The sequence below is a fragment of the Melozone crissalis genome, unplaced genomic scaffold (genome assembly GCF_028551555.1).
Source record: "Melozone crissalis strain CALT ecotype California unplaced genomic scaffold, PUWL_Pcris_2 ptg000016l_1, whole genome shotgun sequence".
Classification (NCBI taxonomy): Eukaryota; Metazoa; Chordata; class Aves; order Passeriformes; family Passerellidae; genus Melozone; species Melozone crissalis.
In genome coordinates, this window is record NW_026535794.1 from 33900589 (window position 1) to 33924999 (window position 24411).

The window sequence follows — 24411 nt, forward strand, 5'->3', positions numbered from 1 at the left end:
TTCAATAGCAGAACAGCTGGTTTATAATGCACTCAAAAGGCCTGTTCTTAAATTTACAGAAATTATTACTCAGCTCAAAATATATCCAAAACTTGTATTAACTCCTGGCTTAGAAGTGCAATGGAGTGCTTCCTCTGTGTTGTACTAGTTTAAAATATTTCACCAAGGTGAATGTCTAAACTTTCAGTTAGTAATTGATTGTCCACTTATCCCGAATTTGAAGAAGAGGTTAGCCAGCCTGGGGAGGGGCGCTTTGGGGAGAGGAAAAAAATCTTACAAATGCAGTATTTTTAATCTTTTCATGTCGAGAATTTTGCTGCACAGGTCAGGAAAATCAGTTATGGTTCCCATGGGAACCATAACTAATTCTGCTTCGTTGTATATTTGCATGCAAAACCTAAATGTGTTAAGGGATAGGGTAGCTCTAGAGCTGTAATTCCGATTTTCTTATATCTTGTATGTTAAAATTCTACACCACAGTGTCACATCAGTGTTTTAAGTTTGCCCCTCCAAGAAAATGATTATCCATAGCTCTGCATTTGTCATATGTAGTGTCATATGACTTCTGTATGCAGAAAGAGAAACAGCCATACATTAGCCTTCAATGGTCAGATGTCCAATTTACAGCTTACAACACGCAACCCTAGAGAAGAGAACTTCAGGGGTCAAGTGGGCATTTAGTGTGTTTTCAGTTCAGTCAGGTGTCACAATTCACTTGTGGGCTGAGATTTGCATGGGCTTGTATAATCCCAGAATGTACAGGTTTTTAACATGTTCAGTATTTCTGCAGGCTCTGCAATCAAGTGTTATTTTAATAGGCTCAAGAGTTTGAAGAGCAGTGCTGATGCACAAGACCTAATAAATCTCTAATATTTAAAACAGAAGCAGCATACTCTTTATTTTGATATTTCTTACTGCACTTCAAGAAAAAAATACAGACCCCCATGACATTCATTTTCCTCTGTGGAAGATACTTGAGATACTTAAGTTTTAGAAAGTAAAAAACCAAATTGTTGCTTTGATACAGAAATCCAAAACATTGATCTTTAAGTGACAAGAATTAGTGAAGCCGAAAAGAGTACCAGAAAACAGTCTTCCATTGAATCAAAGAATTTTAGTCCAACGGAGAATACAGATGGAGATGTTCCCCACTTGTAGCCTGCTTGCCTCATCACCAGTAATTATAATGTTATTACTATGGTATAGTGAGTCTGTCTTTTTCTGTGTTGTCGTTTTCCCTTCTGCTACTTCTATTATTTGTTAATTTCCCTCATATCTACCCCTTTCTATTTCACACTTCCATTTTTTGAAAGAAGCTGCCCTCATAGAAGCCTTGGACATCTTCATGTTGTATTTCCCTTCAATATCAGTCTTGCATTCTTTTTCCTGTGGAGGCAAAAAAAGCCAATATGCTTAAGTTAACACTTTTCAGACATGAATGCTGTGGTCAAAATACACCTGGGATATGCAGGCACCTAAAATCTAATTGGAAATACATGCTCTGTTCTCTCTTCTATGCTCTCAAATCAAAATGATGGCCATGTGAGATATATACAGAAACTTGCTGTTTAAATGAGAAACTAGAAACTTTTTCTCCTCTTTGTTGTTTGAACCTTCAGTTTATGGGTTACTAACCATAAAGAGTGAAGTATTTTGGGGAGGGAGAGAAAAATTAATTATTAAAAATAAGGGGTACAAAGACAGGGCTTTGGCAAGAGAATCATCTTCCAGTCTTCACTAAAAGAATACAGTTTTTGTTCTAACATACATTTTTTTTTTACCTTTCACCACATCAAGACAAAATTCTACTAAGTCTAAAAGTTGAAAATTTCAAAATTGCAGTGTTGTCAAACTAACCCACGTTAGAGAGGACTAGAGAATGGCTATCAAGCAAATAGAGGTGCTTTGTGGTATTTGCTTGGCTGTATTTTGTTGTAGAGGAAGTGCTTTAGTGAGGAATTAGTTCTGTCCACTTTGATTTAGGGTGCTGCATAACTCTTAGAAGCTTAATACTTAGTTTATGGCTGCCACTTGACAATTTCTTTATGGGATGCAGTCCAAAATGGCAAGCAAACTGCTTTTGGTCTGCTAGTCCTCCAGAACTGTGATACAGCATGATAGGCTTGTTCCAACTTTTTTAAGATTACAAACAAGGAAATTCTGAAATGTGTCCTTCTACTGCTATTTAATTGTGCCTTATTAAACTGGGAATGCCTTGAGGATGATGTGGATGTAATAGTTGTTTTAAGAACTTAAAGAATATTACCTGAACTATCAAATGTAAACTTTAAAACACTTAAAAAAGTTTTCTAAGTTAGCAAAATTCCATTTATGTGTTAAGTGCTGTACTTAAGTGTAGCAGTCTTAAATTTATGCACCTTTGTGACATCTCTTTGTAAGTTACATGGGTGCATGGCTAAGAATGAGAAGAGACTGCAGTAATGGAATGCTCCTAGCATGTGTCCTCTTCAATAGTTGCGGGTTATTATTGAGTATTTTGCTTATTGTAGCAATACATCATAAACTTTGCTGCCATCAGTTCCTCCTTGGTTTTTTTTTTTGAAAAGGTAGAAGCCACCTTTTTTCAGTACCATCCCTTTTTTATGCATTTTCAGTTTCCTTATTACTTCTCTTTACTTCTGCCTTGCCCTCTGCCTTTTCACAGGCATAGAGTTAACTTTTAGAAGCTTCCTGATGTTTAGAGCATGTAGCACTGAGAATTAAATTTTTAAGGGGAGTATAGTCACTGAGTATGTGAACAAAAAAAATTCACCTTTTTAAAAACTGGTGTTGGGTATCTCATTAAGCAACTGATAAAAACCCAAAAGATTACCATGTCTTGCTCAGGTTACCTGACCACATGCACTAACATGAAAGGAGTCTGAGCTTCTGGCTTTAATGTTAATAAGCCAGTGAAGTAACTGTGTAAAGCAAAAGGAAAGAAAAGAATAACGTTATTCTGAATTTCTTTTGTAGCACAAAATGGGAAAGAAACAGAATGGCAAAGGTAAAAAAGTTGAAGAGGCAGAGCCTGAAGAATTTGTTGTGGAGAAAGTCCTGGACAGACGTGTTGTAAATGGAAAGGTGGAATACTACTTGAAGTGGAAAGGATTTACAGAGTAAGGCATTCCTTTTTTTTTTTTTTTTTTTTTTTTCTGATAGAATGATAAACACCATTGATTTGAAACTGTGCCAAGAGATTGGACAATGAGCATCCACTTTAAAGAAGCTTGAGGGAAGGACATCCTTAAATGCATAGTCAAGTGGGACAGTGGAGTATGAAGATAAAATAGAAGATAATGTAGTTCATTGTTCACGCTATATAAAATATTTGAGGACTTTTATGAAGTTCTTAGTGATTGTTCTTTTACCACTCTGATAGAGCTTGTGTCCATACCTGTCAAGGTAAGATAGACTGACAGCTATCATATATGTAGCCGAATGAATGGTGCTTCTGAGTAACAAATCATGCAGGAACACAAACTGCAGGCAGCTTTGAAACAGATAGTTTGCTTATTATTAATTTTCCTGAACTGTTCTCAAATTAACTGAATATGCCTGTGGAATGGTTGCCTTCATTAGGCATACATCAAAGGAATTTTTGAGTGTCTTTCCCAGGACTTACATATGTATGTTAAAACTTTGCAGTAGACTTAAGAAGCTGATTGTTTAAGAAGGAATGTAGTTGTGCCTCCTTCCAGTGACACTCTGTGGCAGCCTGCTTTACCAGCTGAAAGAAGAATTTGTGCATAAATGGTTATGTATGCTATGATTATTGTTGCATACCTCCCAAAGTGAGTGTATTGCAACATTGTGCAGTCTGGCAACCTGGAATGTGTGCAGTGATGTGTGTGCCTAAATGTGAAGCACAATGTGTTTAGTATTTGAGGGTCTGATTTGAACTTGTAATAATATGTTATTGTAATAGAAGATAATTTGTAGGTATCCTGCTGGCACAGTAGTGCTGTGCTAGTATTTGCATGTGAGATACAGAGTGGTTGTGAGGAATGTTCTTAAAATTTTAGTTAGCAAAATGCATACTCACTGAAACATAGGCAGTGCCCAGCTCTGCCCACCTTTGTTCCCTCCTGCACTCAGTCAACTGAAGGAAGCAGATAGTTCTAGGTACAGTTGTATTCAGTGCTCAGGGACAACTTTAGTGTGTTCCTCATGTCTGAAAGCTTATATGTATGGATTTATACTTAGGCTGTTTGTAATGACTGCTGTGTACACTCTGTAAGTCTTAGTACTCGTATCGTACTGTTAGTTTTCATGGACAGTCTTTAGAGGAACCAGGGAAGTGAGTCAGTTTCAATGGACAGTTCAGTTTTGGTAGGGTGTGCATTGCTTGTTTCAGCTCTCATACCCCACTGAGAACACAGGTGTTAATAGAGCTGCTTTTTGTGTTACCTTCAGATTAAGAATGTTGTTTTTCAATACTAATGAAGCATCCTTTCAGTCATCAAATGCAGTACATGAAGGCTACTAAAGGTGGCAAGATAAACATCCGTAGGGTTTAACAGACCTTCCTTATGTAGTGAGACAAAAATTAAGTTGCTTATTTTAAGGGGAGCCATGGGGCTAGTTTTACATTTTTACTTAGTTCTACATAAATGTGTGTATGTTTCAGTGCTGACAACACATGGGAACCTGAAGAGAACTTAGATTGTCCAGAGCTAATTGAAGCTTTTCTGAACTCTCAGAAAGCTGGTAAAGAAAAAACAGATGGTGCCAAAAGAAAATCTTTGTCAGATAGCGAATCTGATGATAGTAAATCAAAGAAAAAGCGTGATTCTGTAAGTATATGTTCATGTGTTAAGTTTTGGTTTCCTCTGTCTCTCTCCTACCTCTCCATCCCCCAGAAATCATATTGTGACTTTGAGAATGAAACTGAACACTGATTTAAAACTGTAAAAATTTCATAGCATCTGGGTCTGTGGTTTGAAAAGGATATACATTTATTGTGGGTGATGAGACTGTCCAAATGGTTAGTGAAGGATGATTGACTGACATGATGATTAAAAGTTCTTACATTGTCCAATTGTGCCACTTACTGAATAATTGAAAGTAACATTGGTTAAGAGTTATTAATTAATGGTATTAAGCAATAGGTTTCTATTAGAACAAAAGATCCATGAATGGAACAAAGATGAAGTTCTGGATTGCTACCATATTTAGTATATGATTTTGAATGGGTGAGTGGCAAGATGGCAAAATGTGAAAACCAATCAGTTACTTAGACTAGGAGCAGACACAATGGTGGAGAAGGAGTAGAAGGGGTGATTGAAAAAAGCCTACCTTTCCTGAGAGGTCTGGATTTATCCTTCAGTTTAAATGAGTAGGCAAACTGACACATTTAATGCTGATAAGTACAGAATAATGCACACGTTGTAATGTGCTCAACAGTTCACATTTTCTTTTGTAAACTTTTGGACTAGTGGTTTGCAACCTGACACTGCCAATCATTTTCATGTACTGGAGACAGCAGGCAGTTGGACATGTGGTTACTGTCAAAAAGGTTGGAAGGCATCAGGAAGAATAGTTCATGAATTATACAAAGAATATTTTGCTTTCTGTATAAAGTCAGTTGTTCAGCTTCATCTAGTACAATAGTGGCCACTGTCTCTAAAAGGATACGGTGAACCTATAAAGGAGCTAATACAGGAAATAGTTGTGATATTTTTTGTCACCAGTGTGGTGTCAGTGAGCCAAGAAGAGTTGAGGTGTTCCCCAAGGGTGCAGTTTCATTGTTGGTTTAGGCAACCCATGCCTGTTGTTTTGCTGAAAAGGATATGTTTTTTCCACTTCCAGGCATGCATTTTTACTTTGCTGTTTTTGTTATTTTTACTGACCATGCTTGTTTGTTTATCTGCTGAAATTATTTTAGACCATTTGTTTCATCTATTATATTTTCAGAAATAAATGCTGGAAACATGGATATAAAATCCTTTATTATTATCCTACCTCTAAATTGCTTGGCCTGAAGATTGGTCATGAAAAAATACTATGTAATTATAGATTTGATGGGGTTTAAAGGCTGTATTTTTTTGTTCTGATACACAAACACACACATGCATGTATGTACAAAAATTCCTGTATCTAGTACCAAAATAGAATTTTGTCTTAAACTAGATAACCATCTTCTAACTTACTAGGTTGATAAACCAAGAGGGTTTGCAAGGGGTCTTGATCCTGAGCGGATAATTGGGGCTACGGATAGCAGTGGAGAGCTTATGTTCCTCATGAAATGGTAAGTCTTACATCCACAGTTCTTGTCCATAAAGGGAGGGCAGGCAGCTGCACTTAGCCTAAAGAAACAACTTCCTCTCAGGGGTAAGACACAGAAGCTGGTGGTCTCCTTATTAACCTTGTATTCTTAGAAAAACAGGCTTTCTATATTCAGTTAGGACTTAATCCCTCTTTCTTCAAAACCCAAAATATGTTTCATTTCTGTTGGTTCAGTTTTACTTTAAAAGGTAATTTCTGATAAAATAGGAAGAAATTGGCATTTGTATGGAAAAAAATAGATCTTGATAATGCTCTTGCAGAGGGAATGGCAGGCAGAAATCCAGCTTTACATGTTCCAATAAGCAGAAGCCAGTTGCTGGATAGCCAGCTGTTTAACCAAGCATAGTGCCAGCTGTTCTGCATGCATCAAAGTGGAATTGGAAGCAACTAGGGGAGAAAGCAGAGGTGGAGATGAGGAAGAAACAATATGTAGAGGCTTGACATTATGGGCTAGTAAGAGGCAAGAGTGCTGTGGGGAGTTTGTGTTCTTGGGAGGGTAGGTGGGGACCAGCTTCATTTGCAACAGTGTTGGGAGAAGGATTTCTTGCTTTGTGAATAAATGGAGTAAAATTAATGCTTCTTCACAGTCTGGAGAAATCAAGAGATTTAATTCACATTTGCTGAGAGTCAGATTTCTTAAGGTGATGGAATAAGAAGGATGACTTTCCATAGCCTTTGAGAAGGGCAGGTTTTCTGAATGAATCAAACTGAGTGATCTCCTGAGACGTGATTTGTCTTGGGATTTACCTAGACTGCTGAAAATTAGTGCTGTGGGAGATTGTCTCCCTTCTGCATTCTCAAATTTTCTATAAATTTTATGTGAAACTTAGAAAATTTGAAAAACAAAGATCACAAGTGTTTGAATTTCTGTAGTGATAATTGACTATCAAACACAGAGGACTTTTTTTTTGTTTAGTTCAGTTGCTGTTGTTTAGTTTTTCATAATTGGTCATAGGTAACAAACATAGATATGAGTTTGTATGCACGAAGCTTTGACTTTTAAAGGCAGCATACACTTCAAAATGAAGTGAAGTCATGTCAGACTGGCAAGCTTGGTTTGTTAGCCCAAGACAGCATCAAGAATAGCAGTATGAAATACAGGAAGTTATTTGCATAAACAGCAAATTTAATATGCATGTAAGTACCAACTCTTAAGCTTGGTTGGTTCTATTGATTTTGAAATCTTACTTTGAAGCTTTGATTAACCTTTAAAAGACAAAAGTAACTGAGTTTTATTTCTTTCATTATATACTCCAATATGTAACCTTATGACTGATTCCCTTTGAATAGCATTTTCCTTTCAAACAGAAAACATGTGGGAAGGGAAGAACAATGGAGCTATGAAACCTCATCATCACCATTAGCATGGAAAGTCTTGGTAGCTTTAGTGAAAGGTGTACTGGAAACTGGTTTCTAGCTGCCATTGTTTTCAGAACTTAGAACTTATGAAGAACTGCTAAATGTTTTGAAATACTGATTATTAATTTTCTCAAATCCTGCTCTCTTCTACATCAGGAAAGACTCTGATGAGGCAGATCTGGTGCTGGCCAAAGAAGCTAATGTGAAGTGTCCTCAGATCGTAATCGCTTTTTATGAAGAACGGCTAACTTGGCATTCATGCCCAGAAGATGAAGCACAATAATTGTTTGCATTGCTTTTTTTATATATAAGAATATTAAAACCTGAAATTTGATTTATTAGCAATGTGAGAAGCATACATTCTAACAAGTTTCAAATTTGATATTTTTTTGAAGTAGTATGTTTTGCATCAACAGCAAGTAAATAAAAGCTTTCTGCAACTTGTTTCATTTACCACAAGAGAGCATTTGATACTACTACTTCCTCCATATTAGGTAAAAGTTTTATAAAACATTGATGAACTTCCTTAGTTATTACAGAATCATAATGAATGTCTAAACAAACTCACAGATGTTTTGTAGTCTTCTATACTATTGATGTGCATGTATCTTCTTTACCCAAACCTAGCCCTTTAAACCTGTAAGGTCATTCTTTCTAGTATTTGGGATCACTTGGTCTTAAGAAGACCAGGTGAAAACTAACTTTGTAGTAATTTGAATGTTATCAGACTGTATATTGTTTACTTTATTGTAAATACTGGTGAGCAGTGGTCAATAAAATAGTTTTATATTCTTCCTTTATACTGATAGGCTGTGACTCTTTTGAAGCGGGGTATTTCTCAACTTTTGATATGTTAAACTCAGTTTGTAATATATTTAACTGTAAGTTGTTCTCTCGGGGGGTAGGTTGATTATTAATATTACCCCACTGCTACTCTGATCAGAATACTGGACAAGTACCAGGCTTTGATTATTAGTTGGAGATTTTCATGAATACTGCCTGAGACATGGGTTTTTCTGAGTCGGGAAGAGCCTGTAACATTAATGTGCATTGAGTACTCCTGTAAGTCACAGATTGCAACCACACAGCTTAGCTACAGCAGTTGGTCACAAGGCCGAGTAGCCTCTGCAGGCACACTAGGAAATATTTGACATGTACTGACAGTATTAGCCCTTGTTTTAATTTCAGTTCTTAATAGGAGGCTATAATGTACTCTAGGGCTGGTTCAGATGGAATTACTCTACAGGCCATCACCTCAATAATGCTTACATAGCTCAGCTTTTAAAGTGGAATATTTAAATGAAGATACTTAAGTCATGTACTTGGAGCAAAAAACTTTCTTTCTATTTCAGATTGAATTTTGAAATTAGTCCTATAATGAGCTGCTTGGATAATACCTTTAGAAGGGCAGAAGGTGGGGAGCTCAGGAAGAGTAAAGTTGCCATGCATCTTGTCACTTGCTTTTTTCTAAACACCATCTTTGTGTTTTGACTACCATAGTATAGTTTGCCTTAAGCTGTGCTTATATGTCAATGGCCAAGATTATTTCAGAATTATCCTTAATTTAGAGTTTTGACTAAAAAATATAATCCTGTAGTACACTGTCAGTGTCCATAGACTCATAGAATGGTTTTGGGTTGAAAGGGACTGTGAAGATCATCTAGTTCCAACCTGCCTGCCTCAGGGAGGGACACTTCACTAGACCAGGTTGCTCAGAGCCCCATCCAACCTGGCCTTGAACACTTCCTTCTAGATTGTCAACAACTTCTCTGGGCAACCTGTTCCAGTGCCTCACCACCCTCAGAGTAAACAATTTCTTCCCATAATATCTAACCTAACCCTACTCTGGTTGGGAGCCATTTCCCCTTGTGCTGTCACTACATGCCTTTGTAATTCCTCTCCGGCCTTGTTGTAAGCCCCCTTTAGGTCCTGGAAGGCTCTAGTAAGTCTCACTGGAGCCTTCTCCAGGCTTCACAATCCCAACTTTCTCAGCCTGTCTTCACAGGAGAGGTGCTAGAGGTGCTGCAGCCCTCTGATCATCTTTGTGGCCCTTCTCAAAGGTGAGACAGCTGGGATTGCCTGGCTATGTTTTTTCAGAAGATTTTTAAAAAGTGGATATTCCTGGAAACCCTCCTATAGTGTGCATAGCCTGATGAGTGAAGGAAGGAATCCAGTCCGTGCTTGATGTTCTTTTGATACTGTTTCACAAATCATTGCTATAATTATTTGTCCTTTCAATACTTTCAAAAGCCATTTATATTGCAAAACAAAGCCTGCCACCATAGAACACCTACTTATAGTTAAACAGCAATGACTAAACTTGCTATACGAACTTTTTCCTAAAGATTTTTTATTACTGGTTTTGGGCAGAATTCAGTCTGTTTGTGGCTCTAGGAAAAATCTGATATCCCTATTAGCATGGAGCTTCCTTGCACCAGATAATGATAATTTGAGCATTTAACTAACCTCTCTTGCCTATTCCTTAGACAAATCACTCTGATTTTATCACTTTTAAGACTCCTACAGAGTTCATGGCTTAATTTTTGAGAGGCCCATAATAGGAATATTTATACACCTAGTATATAGAATTCTGAAATCCTTGCTTTTTTATCCAGTAGCTTGATAAACACATGGGCTAAAGAGGAATTTCAAAGCAGCTTGTATTCTCCTGCCAGTTTCTTCAGTATGGAGTACTTTGTAAAGAGTCTTAAAACTGTTTCTGTACAAGTTGCATTGTTTTTTTACTGCCTGAAACTTTGCAGTTTCTGTAACACATTTCAAGTGTGGATATCAAGTCTGTGTGAAGTTGCTGATTTGAAGCAATACAGGTTAAACGGTTGTTTTTAATTATTGGTTATTGTTAGTGGTAGACAAAGATTTTTGTTAAAGGTTGGTTCTCCTCAATTTGTAACCCTTAAAATACAGATTTGTAACTACATACAGCTTTTTACCTTATATTTGGTTCTTCCTTCTGACTTAATAAAAATACACTGAATTCACTTTTAAACAACTTTGCAGCTTGTTAGACAGTTCTTTAGAGTGCTGATTTTTTTATGTTATGATGGTAAATATGCTGACTGGTATTTGTTTCCTTTTTTTTCTCCTCACTTTGTGTCAAACTGAGTTTTGCTAGTGATGAAATGCAACACTTTAAAGTTACAAGTTATGTAAAGTTATGCTGAATGTGCTGCATACATAGGCAAAAAGTTAACAAATGTTATTAATTTAAAATTTACCGATGAAATAAATGAGATATCTTCTGTAGTTAGTTGAGTTGTGCAGAGGTTTCTCATCATTGTCTCCTTTCTTATACCAAACCAAATGGGTTTCAGGCTGTCATTTTGTGATTACTCTATGTTAATGGTGCTGTCCTGAAAAAAAAAAACACAAACCACAAAATTCACAGTTGTGCTTGCTCCAATGCTTCTCACTCTGGCTGAAGAAAATACTCAGGTTAAACATAACCAGGTAGTGCTAGATTATGTAAAATTGAGATCATGATCAGTTATGATATCATCCTCTTATAGCCTTGTTTCTACTTCTTCGCTAGGAAAGAATAAAACTCATACTTTGTTAATTAGTATTGTATTACTTGCAAATTAATCAGAGTAATTGCTATTAAATTGAATAAAACAAGTATGGTACCTGCAAAAAATCTATTAGCGTTGCAAGTGATTTTTATCAGTTCAGCACAAATGGATTCTGCATTTGTGGTAATTCTTCTAGATTTATGGTGCAGTTCTCCTTAAAACTGTGTGACAGTTTCTTAGCAATAGATTATAGTACATTTAGGACTCAGCATATGTTGTCGTAATGAAATGTAACTATAACTACATTTTTCCTTTAACTGCAAATTATCTTACGTGCTTACTTGAATTGGGCTCTTGCAGCATAAAAGATTGTACTCTTTTCCTATTCTAAGACCTTTCTCCAATATTCTCAGTATTATTCTTGCCATTGGTGTCCCTCTCTGTTTAATATGTCTTCTCAAAATGCCACCTTTTATTCAACTCCTGAATTTAGCTGCTTATGTTAAGACATGTCTACTCTGCTGACAGAGGTTTCTAAACTTGGGCTAGTAGCCAAGCCAGATGCCCCCAGATTTGTTTCTGAAGTGAAAAGTTGCTGCACAGACCTACTGCACCTTAGAAGCTGAAGTGCTATATCATGGAAGTAGGGCTGTGAGGTTCCTGGAATAAAATGTCACCGTATCAAACAGAACCATGTTTTTCCCTCTAGGTTTATGATGCTGTGACTCTACCAGCTCAAGGAGTTGTGCTTTGTTTTGCAGAGTGAATATCCAGACTAGCTCTTGCAGGGTTTACCAGACTGATGTATAATTTCACAAGCAGTTTCCACCTGACAGTGTTTTCCTATTCTCCTAACCTTTAGTTGTGACAACACTTGAGGGCATGCAGCAGTGAAGGCAAAAGTGTTTGGTAGTACCTTCATCTCAGCAGGACCAAGAAAGAGTTGCAGAGGCTTTGTACTTCATTTCTACTGCCTCTTGTTGGTGCAATCCCAGCCATCCCAATTTGAGTAATACCACATCCTTTTGAAGTTTAAATAGAAAACATCCATGTCCCAAAATGCCTGTCAGGAACTCCTGACATTCTGGACTCTGATTTCAAATAAATGATAGATGGTTTAAGTTAGAAAAACTAATAAGTTATGCCAAGCAAAATTAAAACACTTGTCCCAAAAAAAAAGTCCTGCAATTGTTCCAGTCTGATGCAAGTAGAAATGGTGCTCTTCTTCCTTGTAGAGTGCTGCAGTACTTTTTAACTTGGTGAGAGAATTGGATATGATTCCCAGGGCTCCAGATGGCACCTGCCAGATGGAAGCTCATATTGTCTTAAGATGCTGGCGTTGATGGCATGGTGTTTGAGAATGCAATAACATTTTGTGATGGATTTTCTTACTAGGTAAAGTAAGTGGTCAAGTGCTTGCATGCATTGCAGTATTTGCCAAAATATTTTGATCTGGTGAAAAGGTCACCCATAAGGGGATGGGATGGCAGAGTTTGGTTTCTTTTTTTCCTTGATTGAATGTGTAAATCCCTCAGATTTGCTTAGACCAGAGGAGGCATCATTGGCTTCTATATACAATATCTCCTTCCCAGAAATGTTATCCAGATGCATTGTTCTGCACAGAGTTACAGTTTGAAATGTGTACATAGTTTTGCTCCAGAATCTTTGTTGAAAAGCACAGGGCCTTGTTACCTGAGTTTCTAGAAGCAGGATCAACAATCAGGAAGTTTTGTCTTTATAAAGAAAATGGATGTTAAAGAAACTTAGAATCCAAGAATCATTTAGGTTGGAAAAGACCTTTAAGGTAATTGAGTCCAAACATTAACCCAGCACTGCCAAGTCCATTGCTAAATTATGTCCCTAAGTGTCAAAAATACACATCTTTTAAATACCTCTAGGGATGGTGAATCTACTACTTCCCATGGGCAGCCTGTTCCAATGACTGACAAGCCTTTCAGCAAAAAAAATTTCCTAATAATCAATCTAAACCTCCTCTGGTGCAACTTGAGGCTATTTCCTCTCATCATTTAGCTTGTTTGGGAAGAGACTGACCTCAATCTAGCTACAGCCTTCTTTCAAGCAGCTGTAGAGAGTGACAAGACCCCTCTGAACCTCCTCTTCTCCAGGTGAGCAACCCCAGCTCCCTCAGACACTCCACATAGGACTCACTCTCCAGAGCCTTCCCCAGCTCCGTTGTCCTGCTCCCGACTCACTCCAGTACTTCAATGTCTTTCTTGTCATGAGGGGCCCAAAACTGGACACAAGATTTGAGGTGCTGCCTCACCAGTGCCCAGTACAGAGTGACAAATCACTGCCCTGGTCCTGCTGGCCACACTGTCCTTGATTCAAGCCAAGCTGCCATTGGCCTTCTTGACCACCTGGGCACATGCTGGGCCCACGTTCACCTGCTATCCCGTGGTCCTTTTCTGCTGGGCCACTTTTCAGCCACTCTGCCCCAGCCTGTAGCACTGGATGGGATTGTTGTGACCCAAATGCAGGACCCAACATTTTGCCATGTTGAACCTCAGACTGTGGGCCTTGGCCCATCAATCCAGCTTGTTCAGATAACCCTGCAGAGCCTTCCTACCCTCCTGCAGTTCAACACTCCTGCTTGCCTCAGTGTTGTCCATGAACAGACTGAAGAGGTGCCCAATCCCTTCATCTGCATCATCAATAAAGATCTAGAACAGGACTGGTCCCAGTGCTGAGCCCTTTGGAACCCCTTGTGACTTACCAACAACTGGACATAGCACCATTCATCACCACTCTCTGGGATTAGCCCTCCAACCAGTTTTTTACCCAGAGAACAGTGCACCTGTCCAAGCCAAGAGCAGGTGGTTTCTCCAGAAGAATGCTGCGAGAAGAGTGTCAAAGACTTTCTGAAGCGCAGATGACACAAACCAAAGCCTTTCCTTCTTCACTAAGTGGGTCACAAGGTCACAAGAGTTCAGGTTGGTCAACCCATGTTGGCTGGGCCCAATCCCCTGGCTATCCTGCACCTGCTGGCACTCAAGATGAGCTGCTCACTAACCTTCCCCAGCACCAAGGTTACACTGATAATCCTGTAGTTCCCCAAATCCTTCCAGCCCCTCATACAGATGCATGTCACATTTGCTGACTCCAGTCAACTCAAACATCCCTGGTTAGCAGGGGCTGCTGTTGTAGTGTGTTCATTAAGTTCATTTAATTCCTCCCCCATTCTATGTATCTGCTCCCCCCCATTTTGTGTAAAATGGTTCTGCCCTCCTCAGTTTTCCCGCCACAGCCCTGCCAGTTATATTGTCAATCTTCTAGGTTATATAATTCCTCTTCCCCTTTTTCCCTTATATGTATGCTTTTTCTCCTCCCTGGGCCAGTCAATCACCCCCCCACTCCACCTAGTATTCCAGAAGCTTCTCCTCTTTGGGGGTTGTGGTTGGCTGTGGTCCCGGGACCCCTCCCATACCTGGTACCTATTGGGCTCTCCACTATGTCATTTGTGTTAAGCTCATCCCCTCTTCTCCCCTTATTGGTCTTCTGTAAACCCCTCCCGGGTCCACTCCTTCCCTTTATAACCCCTAAGCACCCTTTGTTCTGGGTCATTCGCTGGGACATCGTGGGCTTCTCAATAAACCAAGTTTAGCCCCCCCAGCGAGTGTCCAGCTCCTTCCTTCTCGTTGTTTAGCAGCGATCCAGTCCGCAACCAGCACAGCCCGAGGCCTTACGACGCCGAGGGGTGCTGGCAGACCATGCAGCGAGGTGTTGGCCTTAACCTCAGCTAGCCGGACTCTGACCTTCTCTGCTCTAGAAGGCTAAATACACGTCGCTGCAGGCTGCTGCTAAATGAGGGATAGTGGCTTCTGAGCATTTTCATCAGCTCCCTCTGTACCCTTGGATGGATCTCATCTGGCCCCGCAGACTTGTGTTTGTCTAAGTGGTGTAGCAGGTTGATGACCATCTCCCCTTGGATTATGGGAGCTTCATTCTGCCACCTGTCCCTGTCTGCCAGCTCAAGGTGCCAGATTCTCCAAGAAATCCAGACTTCAGCAAAGAAGGCATTAAGCCTGTCAGACTGAGTTCTAGCCAAAGCTATCAGGTTTTCCCCACTGGTTCATGTTTTGCATATGGGGACAGCCTGCTCCTCTGCCTTTAACATTTCCCTGTTGAAGAATGATCGGTCTTCCTGGACCCCTCTGCCCCTCAGGACTGCCTTCCAAGGGACAATGTTAGTCAGTCTCCTAAACAGACCAAAGCCTGCCCTCCAGAAGTCCAAGGAGCAGTTCTGCTGACCCTCTTCCTTACTTGTCTGGGAATTAAAAACTCTATCAGTGATCACTGTATCACAAGATAGGATTTGGGGACTGAATGCAATGTAATATCACACAACTGTAAGTGAAGCACCATCACCCATCCAGAGCAAAGATGAATTAGGTCGCTTTGGATGAAAGATGGGCAAATTACCTTATTCTCAGCTTGAAGGTATTTTAAATTCTAGATCTGAGAATATTTCTTCACACATTGAAAGGCACACATCTGCTCTGGGAAATCATAATGATAAGAAGATGGTGGCAGGGTTTTTTTTTTTCCTTCTCAATAATTTCTAGATTAAATTATTCAATCAAGAGTACTCTATATTTTTAAGAAAGTCATTATTTATGACCATATTCTTCTAGAGCCCACCTTTCCCTTTCTGTGTCCATCTCTGCCCCTGTGTGCTGGATGGGCCTGGGATGTGCAAAGCAGAGATGCTGTCCTGAATGGACCCCTCACTTCTACATCAGAGTTTGTCATGCATAATGTTGGTCTTAACACTGCATTTATTCTATTTTATTAATAGAATCATAGAATGGCCTGGGTTGGAAACTTTAAACATCACCTAGTTTCAATTCTCCCACTGTAGACAGGGGAATTTGTCTTCCTTTCACTAGACCACGTTGCTCAGAGCTCCATCCAACCTGGCCTTAAATGCTTCCAGGGCTGGAGCATCCACAACTTTTGGGAGTTCTATTCCAGTGCCTCACCACCCTCACAGTAAAGATTTTCTTCTGTTCTATTCTCTTCCCTGAACTCACCATTAGTTGAATAAAAATTACATCTTTATTTGCATGACATGCCAGGGATTTATCAGCTACAAAAACCACTTTCAAGAAGACAAATCAAAAGGTTGCAAGAGGAAACAGAATTTGATTTTGCTGAAACCACTTCAGAGTTGATGCTCACAAGTATTAAAACAATGTGCATGTGTGGTCAGGCAGGCTTGTAGCATTTCAGAAACCTCTTGCATTTGTTGCAGGGAGTGTTTATATTGCTGGTGTTAATTAACACTAATGTGTCTAGTCTGAGTTTACTTGTTGCATTACTACTCAAATGCAACACTTCACTGATTGCTGCTTAATTCCATATTGTTGACAGATCAACAAAGCATTTTGATCCCAATTTGGTTTACAGCTCTGTGGACTGAGCAGGTTTTCCCGGCAAAATTCAGGAAAAACAAGCGTTTAAAAAAGCTCAGCTAAGGATCACTTAAGGGTACTGTATAGAAGGCAGATATTCAGAGACTGATAAAACATCACTCTGGCAATGTTGTTCATATGCTTGAAATGCAGAATGACTGTTGGTCTCTCCCCTAATAAGGCTTATTTCTTGAGTGGTCTTCAGAGAAAAAGGAAAAGTCACTGTGTTGTTGGAGATGTTGCTATAGGCTGCAGAAGCCCCAGCTGGGCTCCCATCTGAAATTAGAAAATTTTTGTGCTTGTTTGAACAAACTGTTCTTTTAGGCACAACACTGTTATTCACATTCAAAACAACAGTTGAAAATGCTCCTGTCTCTGCCCACTCCTGGAACAAAATGAGCAAAATCACCTCTCAGAAATCACTAGGGGAAAAGTATCTACACACAACTACCCACATCTATATCTATCTATATATCTGTATCTATATTTATATATCTCTATCTACCTACGTGTCTATATCTGTTTATATAGATATATGTATATATAGATATATGTAAATATAGATATATCTATATATATATACCCATCTGCAAAGAAGCCCTGACATTACAGCAGTACTGGTCAGTCCAGTTGAAGGTGTGTGCTGAGGACACCAGTTCAACACACCAGCACTGCAGCCAAAGCAGAGGAAAACAAGCTGGATGGAACTGCAGCAGCAATGCTATTGCAGGAGAGGAACAAAATTAAAATCAGGAAACAGGAGATGCCATGAAAGGACACTTTGCTGATTCATGCTATATCCTGAACTGGTTCTCAGGGAAAAGGCATTGACCATGACCTTCTCCATCATTTTTGCAGGTACTGAATCAGTTTTGCACATAGAGTTGCACACCAGTTCTACACCACCACAGGAAAGGAGCTGTTACAGAAAATTGGGTAGGGTCTAATGATTCTACCAGACCATACTGTAATGCAAGACCTTGTGTTCAGTGGATTGTTTACCATCATTTGAAATTATTGACCTGAAACCAAAAAACCCTGCAAAAAAGCATGACTTAATGTTTCAGAAAAGCTGAAATCACAGATAGATAAAGGAATCTTTTTTGCGTAACAAAGAAATGATAGTTTTATTAATTAATTTTTAGTCATATGAACAGAGCTGCAGTTTGTTTTTTCAGTTAATTTTCATTAATTTGATTAATTGAAAAAAAAGAAAACCAGACACAGACATACACCTGTAAAACTAGAAAGGAGAAATTTTTCACCAGGGCAAGGAAGGCAATCACCCTATATGCTGAATCTTTAAAATGATACTCCAACAGTTGTACTAAACCACATATCCTGTGCAGGTAGTAAAATCAGAGATTCAAGGGAGAAACAGCATCTCACATGGTTGTCACAGACATTCTGCAGTTGTTGCAGGAACATCACTGTCTGTTACTGGGCAGCATTTCTGATTATTCTCTATGATTCCACCTACTGCAGCTGATTAATCTGCAGGTTTGGATGTTGTTGCTAAATATTTCTTGATTTTGACAAGTCACAGCACGGTTGATTTTCTAGTAAACGCATTTCTCTGAATTCAGGATTTTATATTTGGCAACTCCCCCATTTCTCTCACTGCAGTGTAAAATCCAGCAAAAAATAGGTCAGTGCAACTCTCTGGATGAGAAAATTTAAGGCAAGAGATACTACAAAGATACATCTGAGATGGATGTAAAGGTGGACAAACAGTACTTGCTTCCTAAAGAAATTAGGAATTACAAATTTTGATTTTCACTATAATTTTCAGTGATGTCAGCGCTAATAGACTAAGTTGCAAATTTTCAAGTATTCTATAAATGATGGTAGAAAGTCAGATCTTCTTTTCCTTTAATGACAACAAAAAGCTATTTTAAACTAGGTAACTACAGTTAAACACAAATGAAACAGGAAAATACTGAGAAATACATAAAAGCAGTTCTCAGCTACAGAGAACAGTAACACTTACTACTACAATACTGATTTGTATTGTCTTCTGCTGTCCCATAGGCAATAACAATTTCTCTTCAGCGTGCACATGCTATGGTCAGCAAGCTAAAAATATCTTTCCTTTTTGTGGACAATCTGTTTCAAAAGAAGCCAAGAGAATATCACCAATCAAGACAAATACAGTTATGGAGGCTACTGTACAGGAGCCAATATGTTCCCGCAAGTTGGACAACAGAAGGCTGCTAAATGCATTTTATTCCTCCACTCTCTGCAATTGAAAGGCTGCTTGAATTTCTTTACCGCACCTTTTAAATTACCAATCAAAAGTCAGGCAATGAATTGTGACTTTGGTTTTCCCAGAACCACCAAATGTTCTTTGTACTAAATGATTTGGGAAGGTGAAGAACTGAAAACCCATGTGCTCCTTCAATCACCAAGCACCACAAGAAGCCTGGACAGGACATAGCGTTTCTGCTGGACAAAAGCCAGGTGAAGCAGCGTGCAGGCAGCACGCTTCCAGCCACCTGGAAATGCTTGTGTCCTGACAGTGTCAATAACCACTGTATTAATGACCCAGGTGGAGGTGCTTAGAACTTCTGCTTTTATGGAATAATACCTGGCAGTTCTTAGATAAATAGCAGAATTCATGTGCTTCCCATTGAAATTCTGCTGTTTCTCTAAACTGTCACAGATGTACAGGTGGCGTGTCTCAGAATTCTGCATGTCGCTGCTTAGAAAATGTATGCTCTATCTTTTCTTAAATGGGTTGTTGACTTACAGCTGATTTTACCCTCTCAGGGGCAATGGAGAACACAATTTATAGGTTTAAACATTTGGTTATATAACCAAATTCATTTAAACATGTGGTTATATATAAAACATAATTTGAATATCTCGAGTGTTGCTGCTTTTATTTGGACTCCCGTGGCTGAACCACCCAAGTGCCAAGGGTGGCAGTGGTGGGGACTCAGCAGATGGCACTCCAGCCTGGCAGTCACGTTGCTGGCGGCGCCCAGCGCCGTCGGTGCCCAGCAGGTGGAGCGGCCGTGGCGTGGGGAGATGATGGGGAGCCACAGGGCACCTCCGGGAACACCCGGCTGGCACGGTGTGAACGGCGATGTGGTGTTCCAGGGAGTCAGCCATCCTTGTGCCACCCTGCTGTAGACTCTTGCACGAGTTTCATGGCTAAAGGGACCCTAAGCTGCTGTGTTTTAACAGCAGATTGCTGCTGAGCGTTCCTCCCCTTTCAAAAAGGTGCTGCTGGAGGGTGATGTTTGGGTTTCCCCACATAACTGCAAAGAATTCATAGCCTGTGTGCTATTCTGCAGTGAAATACCTTCTCTCTGCTCTATGTATTTTACAGCTCTATGTATTTTACAGCCTATCAGAATAGTAAGGATTGGGGTCAAACTAACAATGTACCCCTTTTTCCATGTGCAGTGCTCCAGACTAAATTTGCTGCTAACGTTCTGGGTGCTATATTCAAAATACGTGCACCATCTCTCTGACAGATACTAACACTGAACTGTTCTTCACCATATTGGCCCTTTTCTTGGTGCATGACTTCAAAGAGCTGGAAGATGGGGTTTTGAACAACGTGGTCTAATAGAAAGTGTCCCTGCCCATGGCAGGGGGGGTGAATTAGGTGCTCCTTAAGGTCCCTTAAGGTCCCAGCCCAACCATTTTGTGATTATATGCCACTGTGACATGACATATGGAGAAGGGGGACCATGAAAGCAGCTGTTTCTGTGCGGCCATCTCCTTGTGAAGATCCACTAGGATGTGCTAGTCCCAAGAATGGAATGGCAAGCAGTGGCCAAAGAATTTCAGAGATGAATGGTGACTTCCCTCAAGATGGTTCCATATATTGACATCTCGTCCAGGAATCTAATTATGCTCATTGCTTTCCAGTGACTGATCTATTTGCTGCCAGTAGATCAGCAGCCAGAGCTCCTGTCATGAAGATTAGTGCCTCCATTAAGAGGATGTTGTGATCATTTAGAGGGAAGTAAGTGAACCAGGGGAATAAAGATAGTAACATAAGTCTTCGATATTAACTGCTTAAGTATGGGTCAAGGATTGAATAATGAGATTTTGGTTTTCTTTATCTCATGGCAGATATGCAAGACCCATGCTGAAGTTTGTAAATGCATTTTTAGGATGAATGACAAATCTTAAACTTGAATTCAATTGATATGTAAAATGACATGGATTAGAATTTCAAATCCCTTTATCAAAGACATTGTAAAGGACTATTTTAAACTACCAACAATTCTGCTGAAAAATAACAACTTCTCAAGCTGATTTCGGGGGAGTCATGATCGCCCTCCTGCTTGTGATTTCATGGCTGCGTGTCACAGTGGTGATGGTGTGATGTCCTAAATATATGACTTACTATTGGCTTCATTGGCTTACAAATGGCCTCATTGAACATTTGGGCAGCAGGCAGGAGTTGTTTAACTTCATGCAGGACAGGTGTGGAGTGGCAGATATGGAGGAATGCAGACCAGCTGTACACAGTGATGTGCAGTTTGCCTGCTGTGCATATGTGCGAGAGCAACAGAAGAATCAGAACAAATGGTGATAAACAGACATTTGGGACATGTCTCAACAGCTGGAAGTGCAAAATGTGAATATCTCAAATTGGTAAAAAGACTATGCATTGATAAATCACTATGTTTCCAAGAAAGCTGTAGTACTAAAGCAGCCCTTGAAGCAGCACAGCACTTACAGAAACATTCCTGTTCCTTTGCAGTAACACCACTCACACCTACAACATGTAAGCGCTGGACTAGACTCAGAGCTGACCTGCCAATGCAAGGCTGAGGATGCAGCAAAGCACCCGAAGAGGAATAGTGAAAATAAATGAGAGCACTTTACCCATACAGATAGAATGACTGTGTATACACTGGGGGTGTTATGTGAAAAAAAAAAGACACAGAGCATTTTTTTTTCCACGGTTGCAAGAAACCTACAACACCAATGACATCACAGGCCTGATTCCTAATCCTTCACTCTTTCCCATGATGAATATAAACTTCTCTCAAAATAAGCAATGCTGTATTTTTAAGAAAGACATAAATCTATTTGACAGTGCTTTGAGAAAGCAAAATTAAAGTTTAAGGCAATACTAAAGCTTGAATTAGCAGAGGATGATGTATGTACCTAAAGATATCAGCACTGAAGTAGTAGTATTTCAAAGACAGTTACAATCTTAAGAGATACTCTAAGTGAAGAAATGAGGTTCAAAAACATTTGAACCAAAACTGAGGTTCAAACCTCCTTCTCTTGTTTATCACCCTTCATATTCCTTGCCACCTGAAGCTGCTCATTTAGAACAGCTACAGACAGCCCACTGCTTGTGTCTGTTTTGAATAAGCACAAAACCAGGTCCAACTTCATCTTTTTGTGTCTGACCCAGCCACATGTCATTTTTAAGACAATTTGGCAGGGTCTCACTTGAAATTTGCAAAAGTCTTTCCTGTACTTAGTGAGAAATTAATTCTGTAGTTGCCAAGGCTGGTTTGAGTGGAGGTCAGTATATCAAGGCCCGGACATTGCAGATGTGAATGAAAACATGCTCTACAAAGGCACAGGTAAAGAAGAGTTGATTATGTAGCCCCTTCAAATCTCAGTTCTCCCTCTTCCCCAGATATTACTCAATGTTTCTGTAATCAGATTATAATGGCTGTAACAGCAACAGCAAGCCAAACTACCAGGCTCTCCATTCACACAGGCAAAATGCTTCTTTATTATTTCCTTTTGGTTTGGCTTAGTAATACAAAAACTTTGAAAAGTTTTCTTTGTCTTTTTTTCTTTTAAAAGAAATAAATAATTGCAAAATTGCTTCTGTTTTCTTGCTTAACTGTGCTAATGAAGTGAGAACACAGCACAGTAGAGTATGGAAATAATTACATGAAATCACAGCAAGTGCATAGTAGAGTCCCACATCCCAAACTGAGATGAGAGAGGAGGCATTATAAATCTCCCTAGGAGTATTGCAATGTCAACAAATCTGAAGGTCAGACCAACCAGTTTTGTAAAAATTTAAATAAGGAATTCTTACCACTCTTCCCACACTGTTATTATCCAACATTGGTAATTTACAAGGTAATTAAAAAACAAACCCAAATGTTTTAAAATTTGGAGTCGGAAAGAGGAAATCACGACACAGGTGGAAACTAGAGACAATCAAATTCCTAAAGCCATGTCTAATTAAATAACACATTTCAGACAGATCTTGGCATTAGCTCTTTTTGGCCATGTAATATAATTTAAAAACCTCACACGAGGACATTAAGGGCAGACAAAGCAATGATCTATATCACAGGACTTGTCTACACAGGAAAGAGCTAAGAATAATCACTGCAGAGTATCTGTTCTGCAACAGCTTTCCATGGGGACAATTTATTTTTTTTTGCATTAAGTATGCATTTAGCTGACCATGAGAAGTGAGCTGTGTTAAAAGCAAACAGAAGCATCCATCATGGAAAATAAGAGCATCTTCTTTAGGAACTGGTACACCACAGCTGCTGGGCTCTCAGTTCTGCACTTCAGATTGTTTCCCAGTAACCACCTTACACAGATCAAGCCAAAGTGCATTAGTCCTTCACTGTAAATGTACAAAATGAAGGAACTGGAACAACAGACGACATGGATTCATGATGAGGCAATAGTCAGAGGTTTCTTGTGGTGCTGAGCTACTGCTGCAACTCACACATGTAGTCTCACAAAGCCCAGGCTGCCAACTGCAAAGAAGCAACAACAGTCCAGCACCACTCACACCCTACAACACGCTTCTTTGGCTGTAAATGACATTGCAGGTGTTTCTCAGACAATCAAGATGCTGTTGCAAATATACTAGTGCATACAGTGCCATTCATATTGTAAGTTTAAATATTACACAGATGTGGCTGCTTATTCCATGTACATTTTAGACTGAGTCTGAAAAAAGTAGTAGCTTTTCTTCACTGTAATAACTTTAAGACAATGGATACACTCTTCTGAAAGGAACAGAATATGTGGGAAACAGGGAGGGCAAAACCAGTCTGATGTGGCTGTGCCAGGCAGCAGGAGGCATCTGATGCATCTGACTTCCTATTAAAAGAACTAAGCAAAACGTCCTAAAATACAAGAGGTGATTCTGAACAACTGATAGTTATGTTTGCCAATCTCCTTTGCTGAACAAAAGAGTTGGTTCAGTAGATTTCAACCACACGTACTTGTAAAATTTATTCGCAACAATGAGGTTTTGATACAACTGAAAGTGACAGCCTCAGCCATTGACATGTTAAATGCTGGAGGTACAGGTTGCCTATGGGAATCTTATCACCACATGAGAGGAGTCTCAGTCTAACTATGCAGGTTTGCCTAAAATAATAAAGCCTTGTTGAAGAGTTCACTAAATTAGCATTTGGAGGTCATATGCTTATGCCTGGGCTGAAGAGACTAAGTTACACTGAGGTAACGTAGCTTTAAATCAACTTAATATGTTAATGCTAGGAATTGTACCAGTATATTTGTTCTGGAAAACAAATTCCACTCTTAATGGCTCCTACACCAGCACAAACCCTGCATGTAACCAGGCTATGCAGGCAAGGCAGGGGCAATGGCAGGAGGAGTCAGCCACGGGAGCAAGCTCCCATTGCTCCTCAGCCTGGTGAGATCCATCCACAGGCAGCACCTCAGAGCACTGGGAAAGCAAGGTGACAGCCTTTAGCTTCAGCCTCTCTTGTTTCCTGCTAAATGAGATTGTATGATGTGGCATTTACATGAACCAACAGCAGAGTCACCAAAACTCAGCAGGCGCACAGCAAATTGTTCACCTGCCA

At 39.6% G+C, this 24411-nt stretch overlaps 1 protein-coding gene across 5 annotated transcripts in view; it reads left to right on the forward strand.

Annotated features, from left to right (window-relative positions):
- The window catches only part of CBX3 (chromobox 3), a 14238-nt gene extending 3310 nt beyond the window's left edge, over positions 1 to 10928 (forward strand). For 3 of the 5 annotated variants that reach the window (XM_054274185.1, XM_054274182.1, XM_054274184.1), the window contains 4 exons: positions 2977 to 3119; positions 4631 to 4796; positions 6156 to 6250; positions 7804 to 10928. In XM_054274185.1, the coding sequence (XP_054130160.1) occupies positions 2983 to 3119; positions 4631 to 4796; positions 6156 to 6250; positions 7804 to 7930 (525 nt within the window). In that variant the 5' untranslated portion in view covers positions 2977 to 2982 and the 3' untranslated portion in view covers positions 7931 to 10928. Of the gene's footprint in view, positions 1 to 1027; positions 1178 to 2976; positions 3120 to 4630; positions 4797 to 6155; positions 6251 to 7803 lie in introns of all 5 variants that reach the window. The other 2 variants (XM_054274181.1, XM_054274180.1) reach the window with 1 other exon arrangement.
- The last annotated feature ends 13483 nt before the right edge of the window (positions 10929 to 24411 follow it).